Source organism: Danio aesculapii, chromosome 4, assembly GCF_903798145.1.
Source record: "Danio aesculapii chromosome 4, fDanAes4.1, whole genome shotgun sequence".
Lineage (NCBI taxonomy): Eukaryota > Metazoa > Chordata > Actinopteri > Cypriniformes > Danionidae > Danio > Danio aesculapii.
Window position 1 is genome coordinate 53,488,996 of NC_079438.1, and position 13,916 is coordinate 53,502,911.

Genomic DNA, 13,916 nt, shown 5'->3' on the forward strand with positions numbered 1-13,916 from the left:
ACTGACTTAAAACGGCTTGCGTAACTTATAAAATTAAGTTAGAACATGATTAATTTAGTTTAATTAGCTACAATGAACTAAAAGCATATACTATCATTGATCATATAATATTTTACAGTGTATTCTTCTACCTAAGTGTATTTATTTATGTGACTTCTTTTTCTTTTGTCTTTAAACAGGAACGAGCCATTAACCCTTCAGAGAAGCCAGAGAGGCAGGGACCAAGAGAATGCACAACATTCCTTTTTTATTATTATTTGTACTTTTATTAAAGCCAAAAAGAAAAAAAATACAAGCATTTTATACTGCCAGGAAGATCTACGTGAGAAGACGCAGTATAAAAGAGAGTAAAATAAAAACTATATAAATATATATTTTATCACTGTATTCACCATCTTGCACCGTCAAAACATGAATGCGTTATGTAATGTGAAAAACGAGCGATCCTATGTTTAATTCGGTTTGATTATATAGCAAATATATAACGGCAGCCAACTCAAAACATGACAAGATTGTTTATAAAGGAGGATGAGGAGCATCAATCTGAATCTAGTCCATTTAAACACGTTAGTTACCCTTCTCAGCTGTTAATTTATAACATACACAAAGCTTCACCTTGCCTTTCATACATGCCAGTTCAGTCCGAATATGAGCACCGTAGAGTAGCTGTATTTTGTACTTCTTTTTTTTTTTTGTCGCAATGACATTTTTTTTTCTAAATTGTCTTAATAATATATGTTAGCACATAGTGTAAGTTTTTGTAATTAACTATATATTTTACTGCTTGATACAAAATGGTCTTTGCTTTTGCTCTCAATATTATTTTATATCAAACCATTATAGTTGTACTGTTATCATTATTACGTTATCGTTGGCTTTTTTTACTCTTGGAAACACATCTGTTTGTAAGTGTTAATCACTATGTGTCATGTGAAATTATCGGTATTGGTGAAAGAGTGAAAAGTAAGGGAACATGCACTTTTTGGCTTTTACTGTGCGTTCAGACCGAAGGTGGCGAGAGCATCAAATTTCACTCTGACCACCCTGAGGACGCTGTGCGCCTTCACAGCTCCAAGCCGCGAGCAACTACATTGATCTTGTATTTAAAGGAAACATTGCAGCAGATCAGGTACATTCCTGCACAAAACATGCTTTCTAGCATAAAAATGTTGCACGTTTTTTAGCAAACTCATTTAACAATGAAAGATCGAGTTGTTGCGTGTGCCGTGGCTTTGCTCCACTTATCCATTATGTCCGTATGTCTGAAATATTCTGAAGCAGCAGTACTATTTTGTGTTGTCATTATGGTTAGCATGAGATTCACGCTTTTGTAAAGAAAAAATACATACACATCAGTAACTGGCCAGTAACTTTTTTTTATGTATGTCCCTGTAAAAAAACACCGTAAATAATTGGAAATCCGGCGACATCCAGCAATAATCAAACCTTTGGGAACAACTGTGGTCAGAACCAAAGTTTACAGTGTTCTCTGGAGTAAACATTCCGATTGCTTGTCACTGAGCCAAGTATTTTAAGTGTTTAGGTAAGTATTTTACGTTTTGTCAGTTTAGTGGGTAATTCGTACAAATTTGTACGAGTGCAGTTGTATGAAAATGTACGATTTTAAAAAGGAGGTGTGGCACCCAACCCCGCCCCTAAACTCAACCATCATTGGGTGATGAGCAAATCATACTAAATTGTACAATTTAGATTGTACGAATTCATACGAATTAACCACTAAATTAAAAAGTTACGAATTGCCGTGAGATTGCGTTGGCCAAACCGCATCATAACTCATTACCATAAAGTTGATTTGATTTCAACTCTCCTCAACGCCAACACTGGCAAAGATGCACTGCGCTGCTTATCACCACGAGCTCCCATTGAAAATAAATGATTTCCGGCTACTTTGACGCTCTCGCTGCTTTTGGTGTGAATGCACAGTTAGGGACAGATCGCCTAAAAATCAGCAATTTTTTTTTTGTTGGTTTACTCCGCCTCAGATCTTCCAAGATTACTTTTTAGTTGATGTTTACTTAATTTAACACTTAAAAAGACTTTTGCTGCTTGTTCAAACTGCTTATTAAAAATACATTGAAACAACACAATTTTTAAGTTTTTGTTTGGGGGGGGGCAACTTAATTGTTTTATGTCCACCTAAGTTTGTAAAAACAGTTCAGTACACTTGATTTGCATTTTTTACAGTGAGTACGTTTACATGGACACCAATAATCCAATTTTAATACGATTAAGACAATACTCTGATTAAGAGTCTACCATGTAAACGGGGGTTTTTGTTCATGTTAATCCGACTAAAGACACAATCCAATTAAACAGAAATCGAATTAAGACATGTGGAGTATACCTATTTTAGTTGCATTATTGAAGTGACGTACAGACATGTAAACACCACAATCAATCTATTACCATCATGTAGGATTTTCACCTCATTTTGTATTGGCATTTCATACACACATGGCTGTTTGACACTATTCTCTGCACCTACCTAATCAGTACAGAATGCCGAGGGGGTTTTTTTCCATTCGGTATGCGGTATCGAATTCCATTAAAACAACACTCTCCACCAGTCCTTACTTCATACGCACATCCTATACCTCAGTTTGTAATGGGGGCATGCATGAAATGTTCCTGGATGAAAGTAAAAGTGCCAAACTGCAATTAAACTCTAAAAAAGAAACGCATGAAATTACATGAAACTCCGGAGGAAACGTGGATGGCACGGTGATGCAGCGACGTTAATCGATCTGTGTGCTTTAACATGTAAAAGGGGATCATGAAGGGAACATTCAAAAAGCAACTCATGTAAACACTTCAACCATATTATTCTCTTATTCAGATCAAGGCAAATAATTTGATTACTGATGTCCATGTAAACGTAGTCAAATGATTTTAGCTGAAACTGTGATATTGAATATTTAATCGCTTCAGCTCTACACTGTAAAAAAAAAATGCCGGGTTTCACACAGTTGATGTATGTTGGGACAACATGATGGAATTAAGTAGATTTTTTACTAATTTAAGTGGATTAAACATAAAACAATTACGTCGTTCCAACAAAAAGCTCCAGAATTGTGTTGTTTCAGCACAATTTAAAAAATTCACGTTGGCAAATATAAATTCTGAAGTGAATAATTTAGTTTTGCAAGTATTTGTTTATTGTTTTTTCGACTCTCAAAGTCTCAGTCTACATCTTGGATGGCCTGAGGGTGAGTATAACTGAAATCTTTCATTTTTGGGTGATTAATCCATTTGAATGGCATGATTGATCAAAAATGTTTGCATATAATGCAAGACCTTGTTTCCAAAAACACATCCTGACTTCAGCGATACGGAAAAAAAAGATGTTTGCAAAATTGTTACAAACAATTCATACGTGTTGAATTTAAGGGAAGTTTCATAAACTAGTTTCGAGAGGAACACGTGATATGATCAACTTCAGCTGATCCCCATCACTAATCATTAGCTAGCCTATCGGAGCACTCCAAAACTACTATATATATTCTAGCTAAACTTCATTCCCTATCTCTGTTTTCAGAACCCCCCCCCCCCCCCCCCTCCCAACTCCCCCTATCCTTACATTATCCCTCCTCCTCTTTGATCGGGCAACACGGTGGCTCAGTGATTAGCACTGTTGCCTCGCAGCAAGAGGGCCACAAGTTCAAGGCCCATTTGAATCAGTTGGCACTCCCTGCGCGGAGTTCGCATGTTCGCATGTGTTTGCGTGGGTTTTCTCCGGGTCCTCCGGTTTCCTCCCACAGTTCAAAAACATGTATATAAGTGAATCAGAATACAGTCACAAGCACCCAGCGTATACATGCCTAACCAACCAGCCAGAAGTGGGGGGGGACATTTGAGAAACACCTGATCTCGTGTCCCTCCTAATGCTCATTAACCAGGCGGGAACCTTGGGCTCATCTATCTCCGAGCTCAGGATTCTCTCCCGGGACAGCATGCCAAACCTGCTATTATAGTTGAGCATTATCTAAGTGCGAACTCTTGAAACAAATTAAATAATAAAAAAAAAAAAAGAAGTAAATCAAAGAAATCATCTTTGAATCGTTTTTTTCAGTGAAAGTGAAAGTCTATGTCAGTTTGTGTTTATCGTTTAAGTGTTTCATTTCGTTTCTGTGTTGCAATCAGTTCATACATGGCAGCATGGATGTTGCCTGCTTTCAATAGCTAGCTGGCAGAACATCAGTAATGTTGTCATGTTATATATTAAAAAAAATGTGTACCACTTCTGACTTCTTTTGTCAGACAAAGAATATCCAGTTCTGCCACCGTAGCTTAACGCAAATGTCTCTAATTGTTCCTGTATTCTGCTTGTATTTCTTTGACAATCAAGTTTTTCTTTGTTTTTACTATTTGTAAACACTTATGTATTGTTGCAGAGTAACACTATGCAAGTCGCACCACCTTTAATTGCAATTACCTGAACTTTTGTAGCCACTAGTTCCATACAGAGCAAATGTTTCAACATTGTATCATTGTCTCAGTGACCACAATAAAGAGACCAATGGAAAAATCCCATCTGATGGTCTGATTTGTAATACTGACCTTACATACATGCACAGTCAAGCCCGAAATTATTCAAACCCATAGCAAATTCTGACTTAAAGATACTTTTATTCAACAAGCAAGTTTTTATAGACTGGAAAGGACACCGGCTTCTCCGAAAAGATAATAAGACGATGTACAAGAGGCATCATTATGGACGAAAATATACATTTGAACAAAAACTTCAGTTCAGAATCTCCCAGGGGTATGATGAATTTTGGGTTTGCCGGCATATGTTCACGTATATGCTCAAGAAAATATGCTTGTGAGAAAATCTGAGATGTTCAGAGCGAGTTACGGTAAACCTCTTTAGAACACGTTGCAGTTCTTTATATACAGCTGGTATATATTTTTAAAGTGTCTCCATAAGCTGCAGGTTGCATAGAATGACTGATTCTGTTGAAAACACCTAGATGTTGCGGTGCTATTGATTTATTCCGTAAGTTAAGAGTTTGATCATTTACTGCTTTGATGACAAACTTGATGTCTACTTTTATTTGTCATCTAGAGAATACTTTGAATAGCATTTAATGTTGTTGACAAATCCTGGGCTTACTGATGTGTGTTCTCAATCAACATTGAGGAAGCATTGGCATAACTGTACTGTTCGTCTTGTGTTTCTATTGGACCTAGTGTCTGGGATTGTTTATATATATATATATATATATATATATATATATATATATATATATATATATATATATGTTTATATATATATATATATATATATATATATATATATATATATATATATATATATATATATATATATATATATATATATATATATATATATACATATATATATATATACATATATACATACATACATGCATACATACATACATACATACATACATACATACAGTTGAAGTCAACATTATTTGCCCTCCTGTGCATTTTCTTGGTCAAATATTTTCCAAATGATGTTTAACAGAGCAAGGGATTTTTCATAGTATTTCTTATAATATTTTTTCTTCTGGATAAAGTCTTAATTGCTTTATTTCAGCTAGAATAGAAGCTTTTAATTTTGAATAATCATTTTAAGGTCAATATTATTAGCCCCCTTAAGCAATATTTTTCTTCCATTGCCTACAGAACAAACCATCATCATACAATGACTTGCCTAATTACAATAACCTGGCTAGTTAACCAAATTAACCTGGTTAAGTCTTTAAAAAAAGCATCTTCCCATTAAACAGTAATTGGATAAAAAGTATACAGGGGGTTAATAACTCAAGAGGGCTAATAATTCTGACTTTATATGTGTTACATATGAGCTATATATCTTAACTGTCATGCTCCGCTCCCTTTAACAATAGGCTAAGCTCTAGCAGCCAATCAGAGCACAGCAGTATGGTCACTTGATCTAGCAGGTCTGTATTAGGTGAGCTTTGGGTTAGTTTGAAACTGTCTGCAGCACCAACCATCAAGATAAGATCCCTCTCTTTCTCCTTGAGCAGATCTCAGGTAAGAGGCTTCAGATTGTCTTATTAAATTACCTCCGCACAGAAAAAAACTGAGTGTGAGGCCTGAGGATGACTATTTTTCATTCCTCTGCATGGCGTAGTCAATGCCATCATCAATGCAATGCTGGTCCTGTTCGCCAGAGGGACTGCTGGTTTGCATGCTTTGGGTTTTTCTGCTAATGCAGCTTAATGCAGACTATCAATGGCAACATTCCTGCCACTGATATTCCAGCCTTTCGGATGGAGCACCACCAGCCCTTACTTATTAAATGTAAAATGTGCGTAATTCCGAAGTGAGACGGTTAATCTGCTGCAAAGACTCGGTGGATTTGGTCGAAGAAGCTCTCATTATCACAAGCACTGGATGTGCAAATAAACCTTTATCCAGCATGATCTCTGTCAAGAGCTATTAGTTTGACAATCTACAGCTGCTATTGAGTCCAAATAGATCATTTCAAATGGACAACCTTCTCCTGATTTTGCAACTATGGTAGTACTTAGGAATTTAAATCTGCAATACATTTAATTGAAATAAAGGCATGTTGCAGCAGCAGAACCTATTTAACTTCAGTTCCCACAAGACTGTAAAAAGATGTTAGTTACTTGAAGCGAGCAAACCAATTGCTTTAAAAGCAACAAGTTGACTTTACTTGACTAATTAAACCCATTGTAACTTGGAAATTTTAAGTTGACTTTATTTTAAATGGCATAATTATAAAAATAAAGTCAACTAATCGCTTTTTACAGTCAATGTGTTTTGTAGCACTCACTATAAATGTTCCCTTTTTGCTCTCATATTTGATCTATATATCTACTGGTTGAACATCTAGTAAAATGTTCTGCTCGCCGTATTTACTTTTAAAAGTGAAGCACTAAAAGATTTAATGACAAATAATGTATGTTGCTTTGATTTATCTCAATAAGTTAATCAGGTTTCGACTAACTTTTTTAAGTTGTATAAAGTTTAACTTAATATTTTTAGTCAGTTTGATCAATCGAAGTTGAGATGACTAGAAAAGATTTGATTGAACAAAAACATTTAAGGCAGCAAGATTTATTTTTATTTTTTAGATTGTGCTGTTGACTATTAGGGTGGCACGGTGGCTCAGTGGTGAGCACTGTCGCCTTACAGCAAGAACGTTGCTGGTTCGAGTCCTGGCTGGGCCAGTTGGTATTTCTGTGTGGAGTTTGCATGTTCTCCCCGTGTTGGCGTGGGTTTCCTCCGGGTGCTCCGGTTTCCCCCACAGTCCAAACACATGCGCTATAGGTGAATTGGATGAACTAAATTGGCTGTAGTGTGTGAATGAGGAGTGTGTATGGGTGGGTAGCAGTTGGAAGGGTATCCGCTGCGTAAAATATATGCTGGAATAGTTGGTGGATCATTCCGCTGTGGCAGCCACTGATAATCATGGACTAAGCCGAAGGAAAATGAATTAATGTTGCTTATTATGTCTCAAAAAGGGGATTCTGCAGTGATGTCATAACATTTCTGGAACAGTTTGGAACATGACGATTATTCCAAAATATTGTTCCACTGTATCTTAATGGCATTTAAGACTCATCAAGTCTTTAATTAACTTATGTATGCAGACTAATGCGTGAGACTTATTTGTGTATGAGTATGCATATAATAACAGGCCAAATATTGTTCCACTGTATCTTAATGGCATTTAAGACTCATCAAGTCTTTAATTAACTTATGTATGCAGACTAATGCGTGAGACTTATTTGTGTATGAGTATGCATATAATAACAGGCCAAATATTGTTCCACTGTATCTTAATGGCATTTAAGACTCATCAAGTCTTTAATTAACTTATGTATGCAGACTAATGCGTGAGACTTATTTGTGTATGAGTATGCATATAATAACAGGCCAAATATTGTTCCACTTGTTGCGCCTAACCATAGTTTTTTAATGCAACTAAATGCAATTGTGTACTCATCACAAAATGTACGTGCAGACTTTAATAACTGCATCAGATCACAAAAATATGAATGTAAAGTAAAAATACACAAATATCAAGTTTGAGTTTTAAAGTTAGGAAAATTATTTAATTTAAAACCTCAACAGTTTAGTTTTAAAGTAAACTTTTTCTATATTACTTTTAAAAAATGTACTGATCAAGTTTCAAAAAGAGGAATTTTTGCAGCAATGTCATAGACAAGAATCTTTTTGAAACTATTTGGAACAAAGAGAAGTTTTACAAACTAATTTCAAGAAGAGCGTGTGATATGATTGATTGTGACTGGTCTCTTATCTGCAATCATTAATAAACCAACCAGATTATTCCAAACTCATAATAAAAAGCCCCTCTTGCCTTTCTCCCTTATCTTCATTTTTAAAGAATCACCCCATCTCCTCCTTTTCCTGCTTTACCAGGGGAAGCTCTTGAGAACTACCTTATCTCGGACCCCCTTACATGCTTATTGACCAAGCGGGAGCCCTGGGCTCAATTATCCACAAGCTGAGGGTTCTTTGTCAAACCTGCTATTATTATCAAGCAATATCTAAGTGTGAACTAATATATATTTTTCCACTGTATTTAACAATGATGAAGATTCATTAGGATTACATTAGGAGACTATATGTACATTTTTGTATTTGAATTGGATAACAAAATATAAAAATACACTTGTAAACATTATAAAAGTATAAAGCTTTAAAATGATAATTCATTTTGTGTTTTGGAGGTTTTTTAATAAGTCATCAAATTAATCTTGTTCCTGACAAGATTCATCGCTATAAAAACATTTAAAGTAAACTTTTGAAATACATTTTATGTCACTAATTGTAAAATTAAAAACATGTTGTAATATAATTTAGATTATTAATAATATTATTATATAGATAAAACTGTAGGAATATATTTTGAAGGGTTGTTTTTACTTTTTAATTTAATTAATTTACATTTTTTTGCTATTTTGTAGTGATATGGGTGAATTTTCTCTAATAATTCAATCTTGGTATTGCTATGCAGGAAATAAATAAAACTGTAAAACATTTTAGTGGGTGTCTTCTATAAATAATAGTAAAATAATTGTTTTAAAAAGTCAAATTAAGCAGCACACATTCTGTTGTTCAAGACAAAACTGTATTCCGCCTTTGTTTTCATTCTCCAAAACACATTTTCCATTCTCCAACCCCTCATACATTTTGACATGAGTGTACATAATCCTGCCGAGCTGCATTAAACTAGACAAGTCTTTATTGTGCAGTGGAACAATGTCCCGCACGAACAATGTGCTTCAAAAATAGATGACAAGGCCACTGGCGCTGTTTATTTACCCCGAGTATGAGGAATGAACGGCAGGCCTGCAGGAGCTCAGCCAAGTTCACTGTCTGGAAAAGTGTGGAGCACCTGTTCAAAACCAGCGTTTATAACAGGCAAAAAATAGACACCTCCGCTCATTCATCACATTTATAGCGGGCTGATTTATTTACAGGACAGCTCATTAAACACTATATGAATCTTTGGTACGGTCTAACAGCGGTGAATGTTTGTCTCTGGGATCAGGGTCACTTGTTGAAGAAGCTAAAAGATGATTTGTTGACTGATATGTTCAGTTGAAGTCAGAATTATTGTATTTTTTTCCACAATTTCATAACTAACTGGTTTAATAACTGGTTTCTTTAAGCTTTGCCATGATGACAGCACATAATATTTGGCTAGATGTTTTTCAAGATACTAGTATTTATCTTAAAGTGACATTTAAAGGCTTAACTAGGTTAATTAGGCAAGTTAGGGTAATAAGGCAAGTCATTGTATAATGATGGTTTGTTCTGTAGTAATCGAAAAAAAATATTGCTTAAGGGGGCTAATAATATTGACCTTAAAATGCTTTTAAAGCTAGCCGAAATAAAACAAATAAGATTTTCTCCAGAAGATAAAATATTATAGGAAATACTGTGAAAAATGCCTCGCTCTGTCTCAAACTCACAAGATTTTGACTTCAACTGTACATGCTGAAATAAGTGGAATTGACTGAATTGATCAGATGCATGTATAAGGTCACTTTATAACGCAACTGGTTTGTTTTATCAGGAATCAACCAATCATGGCTGACACAGAGGAGGTTGTGGAGGAAGTGCAGTACGTATGAGCTCATATTGTTTATTTGGACTTTACTAGAACTTCCATGTTAAGCGCAGTGGTGTAGTCCTAAAAAAAAAAAAGGCGGTGTACTATTACCCACCCAACCCGCCCATGCTGTTTTATTATTTTACCTGAACGTTTCAGCGAGACATCATTCAGTTGACTTTGGAAAAACTCATGAAATTTTCCCACAGCTGCTGTGGTCGTCAGGGGGCGGGAAATGGCGCAAAATAATTCAATTCAATTCAATTCACCTTTATTTGTATAGCGCTTATACAATGTAGATTGTGTCAAAGCAGCTTCACATAAAAGGTCACAGTAAATAGGAACAGTGTAGTTCAGTTTGTAGTGTTTAAGTTCAGTTCAGTTTAGCTCAGTTCAGTGTGGTTTAATAATCACTACTGAGAGTCCAAATATTGAAGGGCAAATCCAACGATGCGCAGCTCTACAGATCCCGAACCATGCAAGCCAGTGGCGGATATAAACAAAAATGCACCGATTGCAACAAATTAAGATGAGAGTTCAAAAAAACATTTGGTATACAGTTAAGGGATGTGAATACATGTAAAAAAGTAGGCATACTGAGTATACGTGCTTATAGCCCCGACTACACCACTGGTTAAGCGGCTTTGACACAATCTACATTACACTCAATCTACAAAACACTATTTAAATAAACTTGAATTAAATTAAATTTTACTTCATTTATAATCTGAATATAATACTGTAAAATATAGACATCTTCAAATTAAACTTTTTTTTTTAGTTGAAAGACTGAATTTGTAATTTCTTAAACTGAGCCTTTTTCAAAACAAAGGTGGAGTGATCCTTTAAGACTTAAATGAACGCACCAACTGTTTTGTAAAGGGCTCATTTTACAAGTCTTCTACTGTTATACAGTTGACAATTATTGAATCTATTCATCTGATTTTATTTTTGTTCAGGCAGAGTCACTTTTAGCTTAGCTTAGCATAATGAATTGAATCGGATTAGACTGTTAGCATTTCATTAAAGAAATTTAAAACTGGTTGAGTGTTCCTTTAAGTGTATATATTAATCTTCAGAAAAAAAAATGATTTTACAGTTAGATATGGTGAGCTTTTTACAAATCACATAAAACTGTCTGATATTGTGTTGTCTGAACGTGACATTAGACATTATTAATGTATTTAATGTAATAGTATAATAGTAAGGAGTTAAAATATGTTGAAACTGCAGCTGTCAAATTGGTATTGCATTGTGATGCACCGTTATTCATCAACATACTGCAAAAATAGTATGATAAAAAAAACAATGGAAAAAGTAAAGAAACAGCTAGTAATATTGAATTAAACACTGAATTGTGAAATAAAACCAATTAAAAATGTAATAAACTAATATTATGTAATATCATAATGTTATATATAACTATTAGATTTGATATATATATATATATATATATATATATATATATATATATATATATATATATATATTTATTTTATTTTATTTTATTTTTTTATTTTTTTTTTTCCTAGAATAAAAAAATGCCACGTTTTCATACTTGAATATTAACTTTTAGACAAAACAATTTTCATTTTCTAGAAGAAAATGTTTTAAATGACAATATTTGTCTTTGTAATTATTAGATTTGATGAACATGTATAGAAAGTGTTGATTATTTTGCCTAAAATAAAGAATATGGCATGTTTTCATACTTAAATATATTCACTTTCAGACAACACAATTGTCATTTTCTAGTAACAAAAATGCTTTAAATGGCAATATTTTTATTTGTAGTTATTAGATTTGATGGCTACAGATAAAATGTTAACTTTTTCGCCTAGAATAAAAAATCCGCCATGTTTTCATACTTACATATTCACTTTCAGACAAAGTGATTATCATTTTCTAGAAAAAATACTTTAAATTACAATATTTTTAATTAGAAAATTGAAAGAGATTTACTCAGATCTTTATAAAACCAATACTTGATAAATCCAAAGAAACAACATCCTTGTGTGAAAAAATTCTCATATATATATATATATATATATATATATATATATATATATATATATATATATATATATATATATATATAGTAAAGTCTGTTCTATTTATAGTATTGAAGAATCAGTGCAACTAACATTTTTTCTTATTTTTTGTTCCTCTCTGTTTGTGTGTAATAGGGAAGGTAAGCCAGCTTGAAATCATTACCTATTGGTTACACCTCACCATTAGCTATATTCATACACTAACCATTAATTATCCTTCATGGAAATGTTAGTTGATCCAGATGAAGTTGTGCATGCTGTCTGCCTGTCCTATTAGTATTGCTGTTATCCTTGTCCAGTCAGAACGAGTTACTCAAATAATAAATACAGTTGAAAGCAATAATACTAGTCCTCGTGTGAATTTCTTTCTTTTTCAAAAATTTCCCAAATGATGCTTAACAGAACGAGGAATTTTTCACAGTATTTCCTGTAATATTTTTTCTTCCGGAGAAAGTCTTATTTGTTTTATTTCAGCTGGAATAAAAGCAGTTTTTCATTTTTTTAAACTATTTTAAGGTCAGTGTTATTAGCCCCCTTGAGCAGTATTTTTTTTTTCAATTCTCTACAGAACAAACCATCATTATACAATAACTTGCCTAATTAACCTAGTAAAGCCTTTAAATGTCACTTTAAGCTGACGACTAGCATCTTGATAAATATTATTTACTGTCATCATGGCAAAGATAAAAGAAATCAGTTATTGGAAATGAGTTATTAACTATTATGTTTAGAAATTTGTTGAAAGAAATCTTCTTTCTGTTAAACAGAAATTGGGGAAAAATATACAGGAGGGCTAATAATTCTGACTTCAACAGCATGTGACATTGTTCCATCTATGTTTGTCCTCTCCGTGTCCATATCCTATCATCTGTCCCCCATAACTGTCCATAAATCTCAAAATTTGATTCAAACGATCATGTAGAAATCATATCAAATACCTTTAACACATCATTCGGTCCATTAGAAATGACTACATTACAAGCTGTTGGGTGGGTCTCAATGTTCTGACAAAGGTTAAAGATGTTTTGTAGACCTGATTGAGCATCTTGATCATGCTGAATATTCCTCTTATGCTTCTGAATGTATTTGCTACTAATGCTTGTTATGTTCACTGTAGTGGAGGAAACCGAAGAGGAAGGTAAAACCGTGTTCAGTGTGGGTTGTGCTGCTGTTTTTAACGCATGCATGCGTGCAATTTAGCATTAACTCACAGTTACGATTCAGTTAGTTTTGGGTGTTATTAGATGACTTAAAATCTTTTAGATTAGATTATTTAAAAATGCATGAAGATTTTTCTGAGGGTATGTTTGCATGATTTTCAGGTAAAAAACAAAAACTCTTATGTGTTTTGGAGAGCATTTAAATGGCAACGGTGATTTTGGAGGCCTGAAAATGCCAATCAGGTTACAAAGTGTAAGATTTTGAACATTTATACCATTATATTCTCTATTTTAAATATTTTAAATCTGATTTTGTGCACTATTTCAGTCATTTTCATTGATCTGTGTGACAATGCCGTCATCAGCATGCAACGTAAAAAATGAAATGACAAAAACTCCTAACAAATGTTTTGATGTTACTTTAATTTAAGTCAATCATGTTTCAGCTAAATTGTTTTGTAGCTTTACAAAGTTTAACAGCATATTTTTACTGAGCTTGTCTGATTTAAGTTGAGATTTAATTTGTTTGATTCAACTAAACAATTTAAGACGGGATGAATTGTTTTACAGTCACGA

The 13,916-nt window shown here is 33.7% G+C and overlaps 1 protein-coding gene across 6 annotated transcripts in view; it reads left to right on the forward strand.

Moving 5' to 3' along the window:
- cald1a (caldesmon 1a) overlaps window positions 1-4,551 on the forward strand; it is a 91,692-nt gene extending 87,141 nt beyond the window's left edge. For all 6 annotated transcript variants that reach the window (XR_008836645.1, XM_056456062.1, XM_056456065.1 and 3 more), the window contains one exon: window positions 180-4,551. Coding sequence is in view for 5 of the 6 variants with exons in the window: in XM_056456062.1 (XP_056312037.1) it covers window positions 180-193 (14 nt within the window). In the remaining variant the exon portion in view is untranslated. The remainder of the gene's footprint in view (window positions 1-179) is intronic.
- The last annotated feature ends 9,365 nt before the right edge of the window (window positions 4,552-13,916 follow it).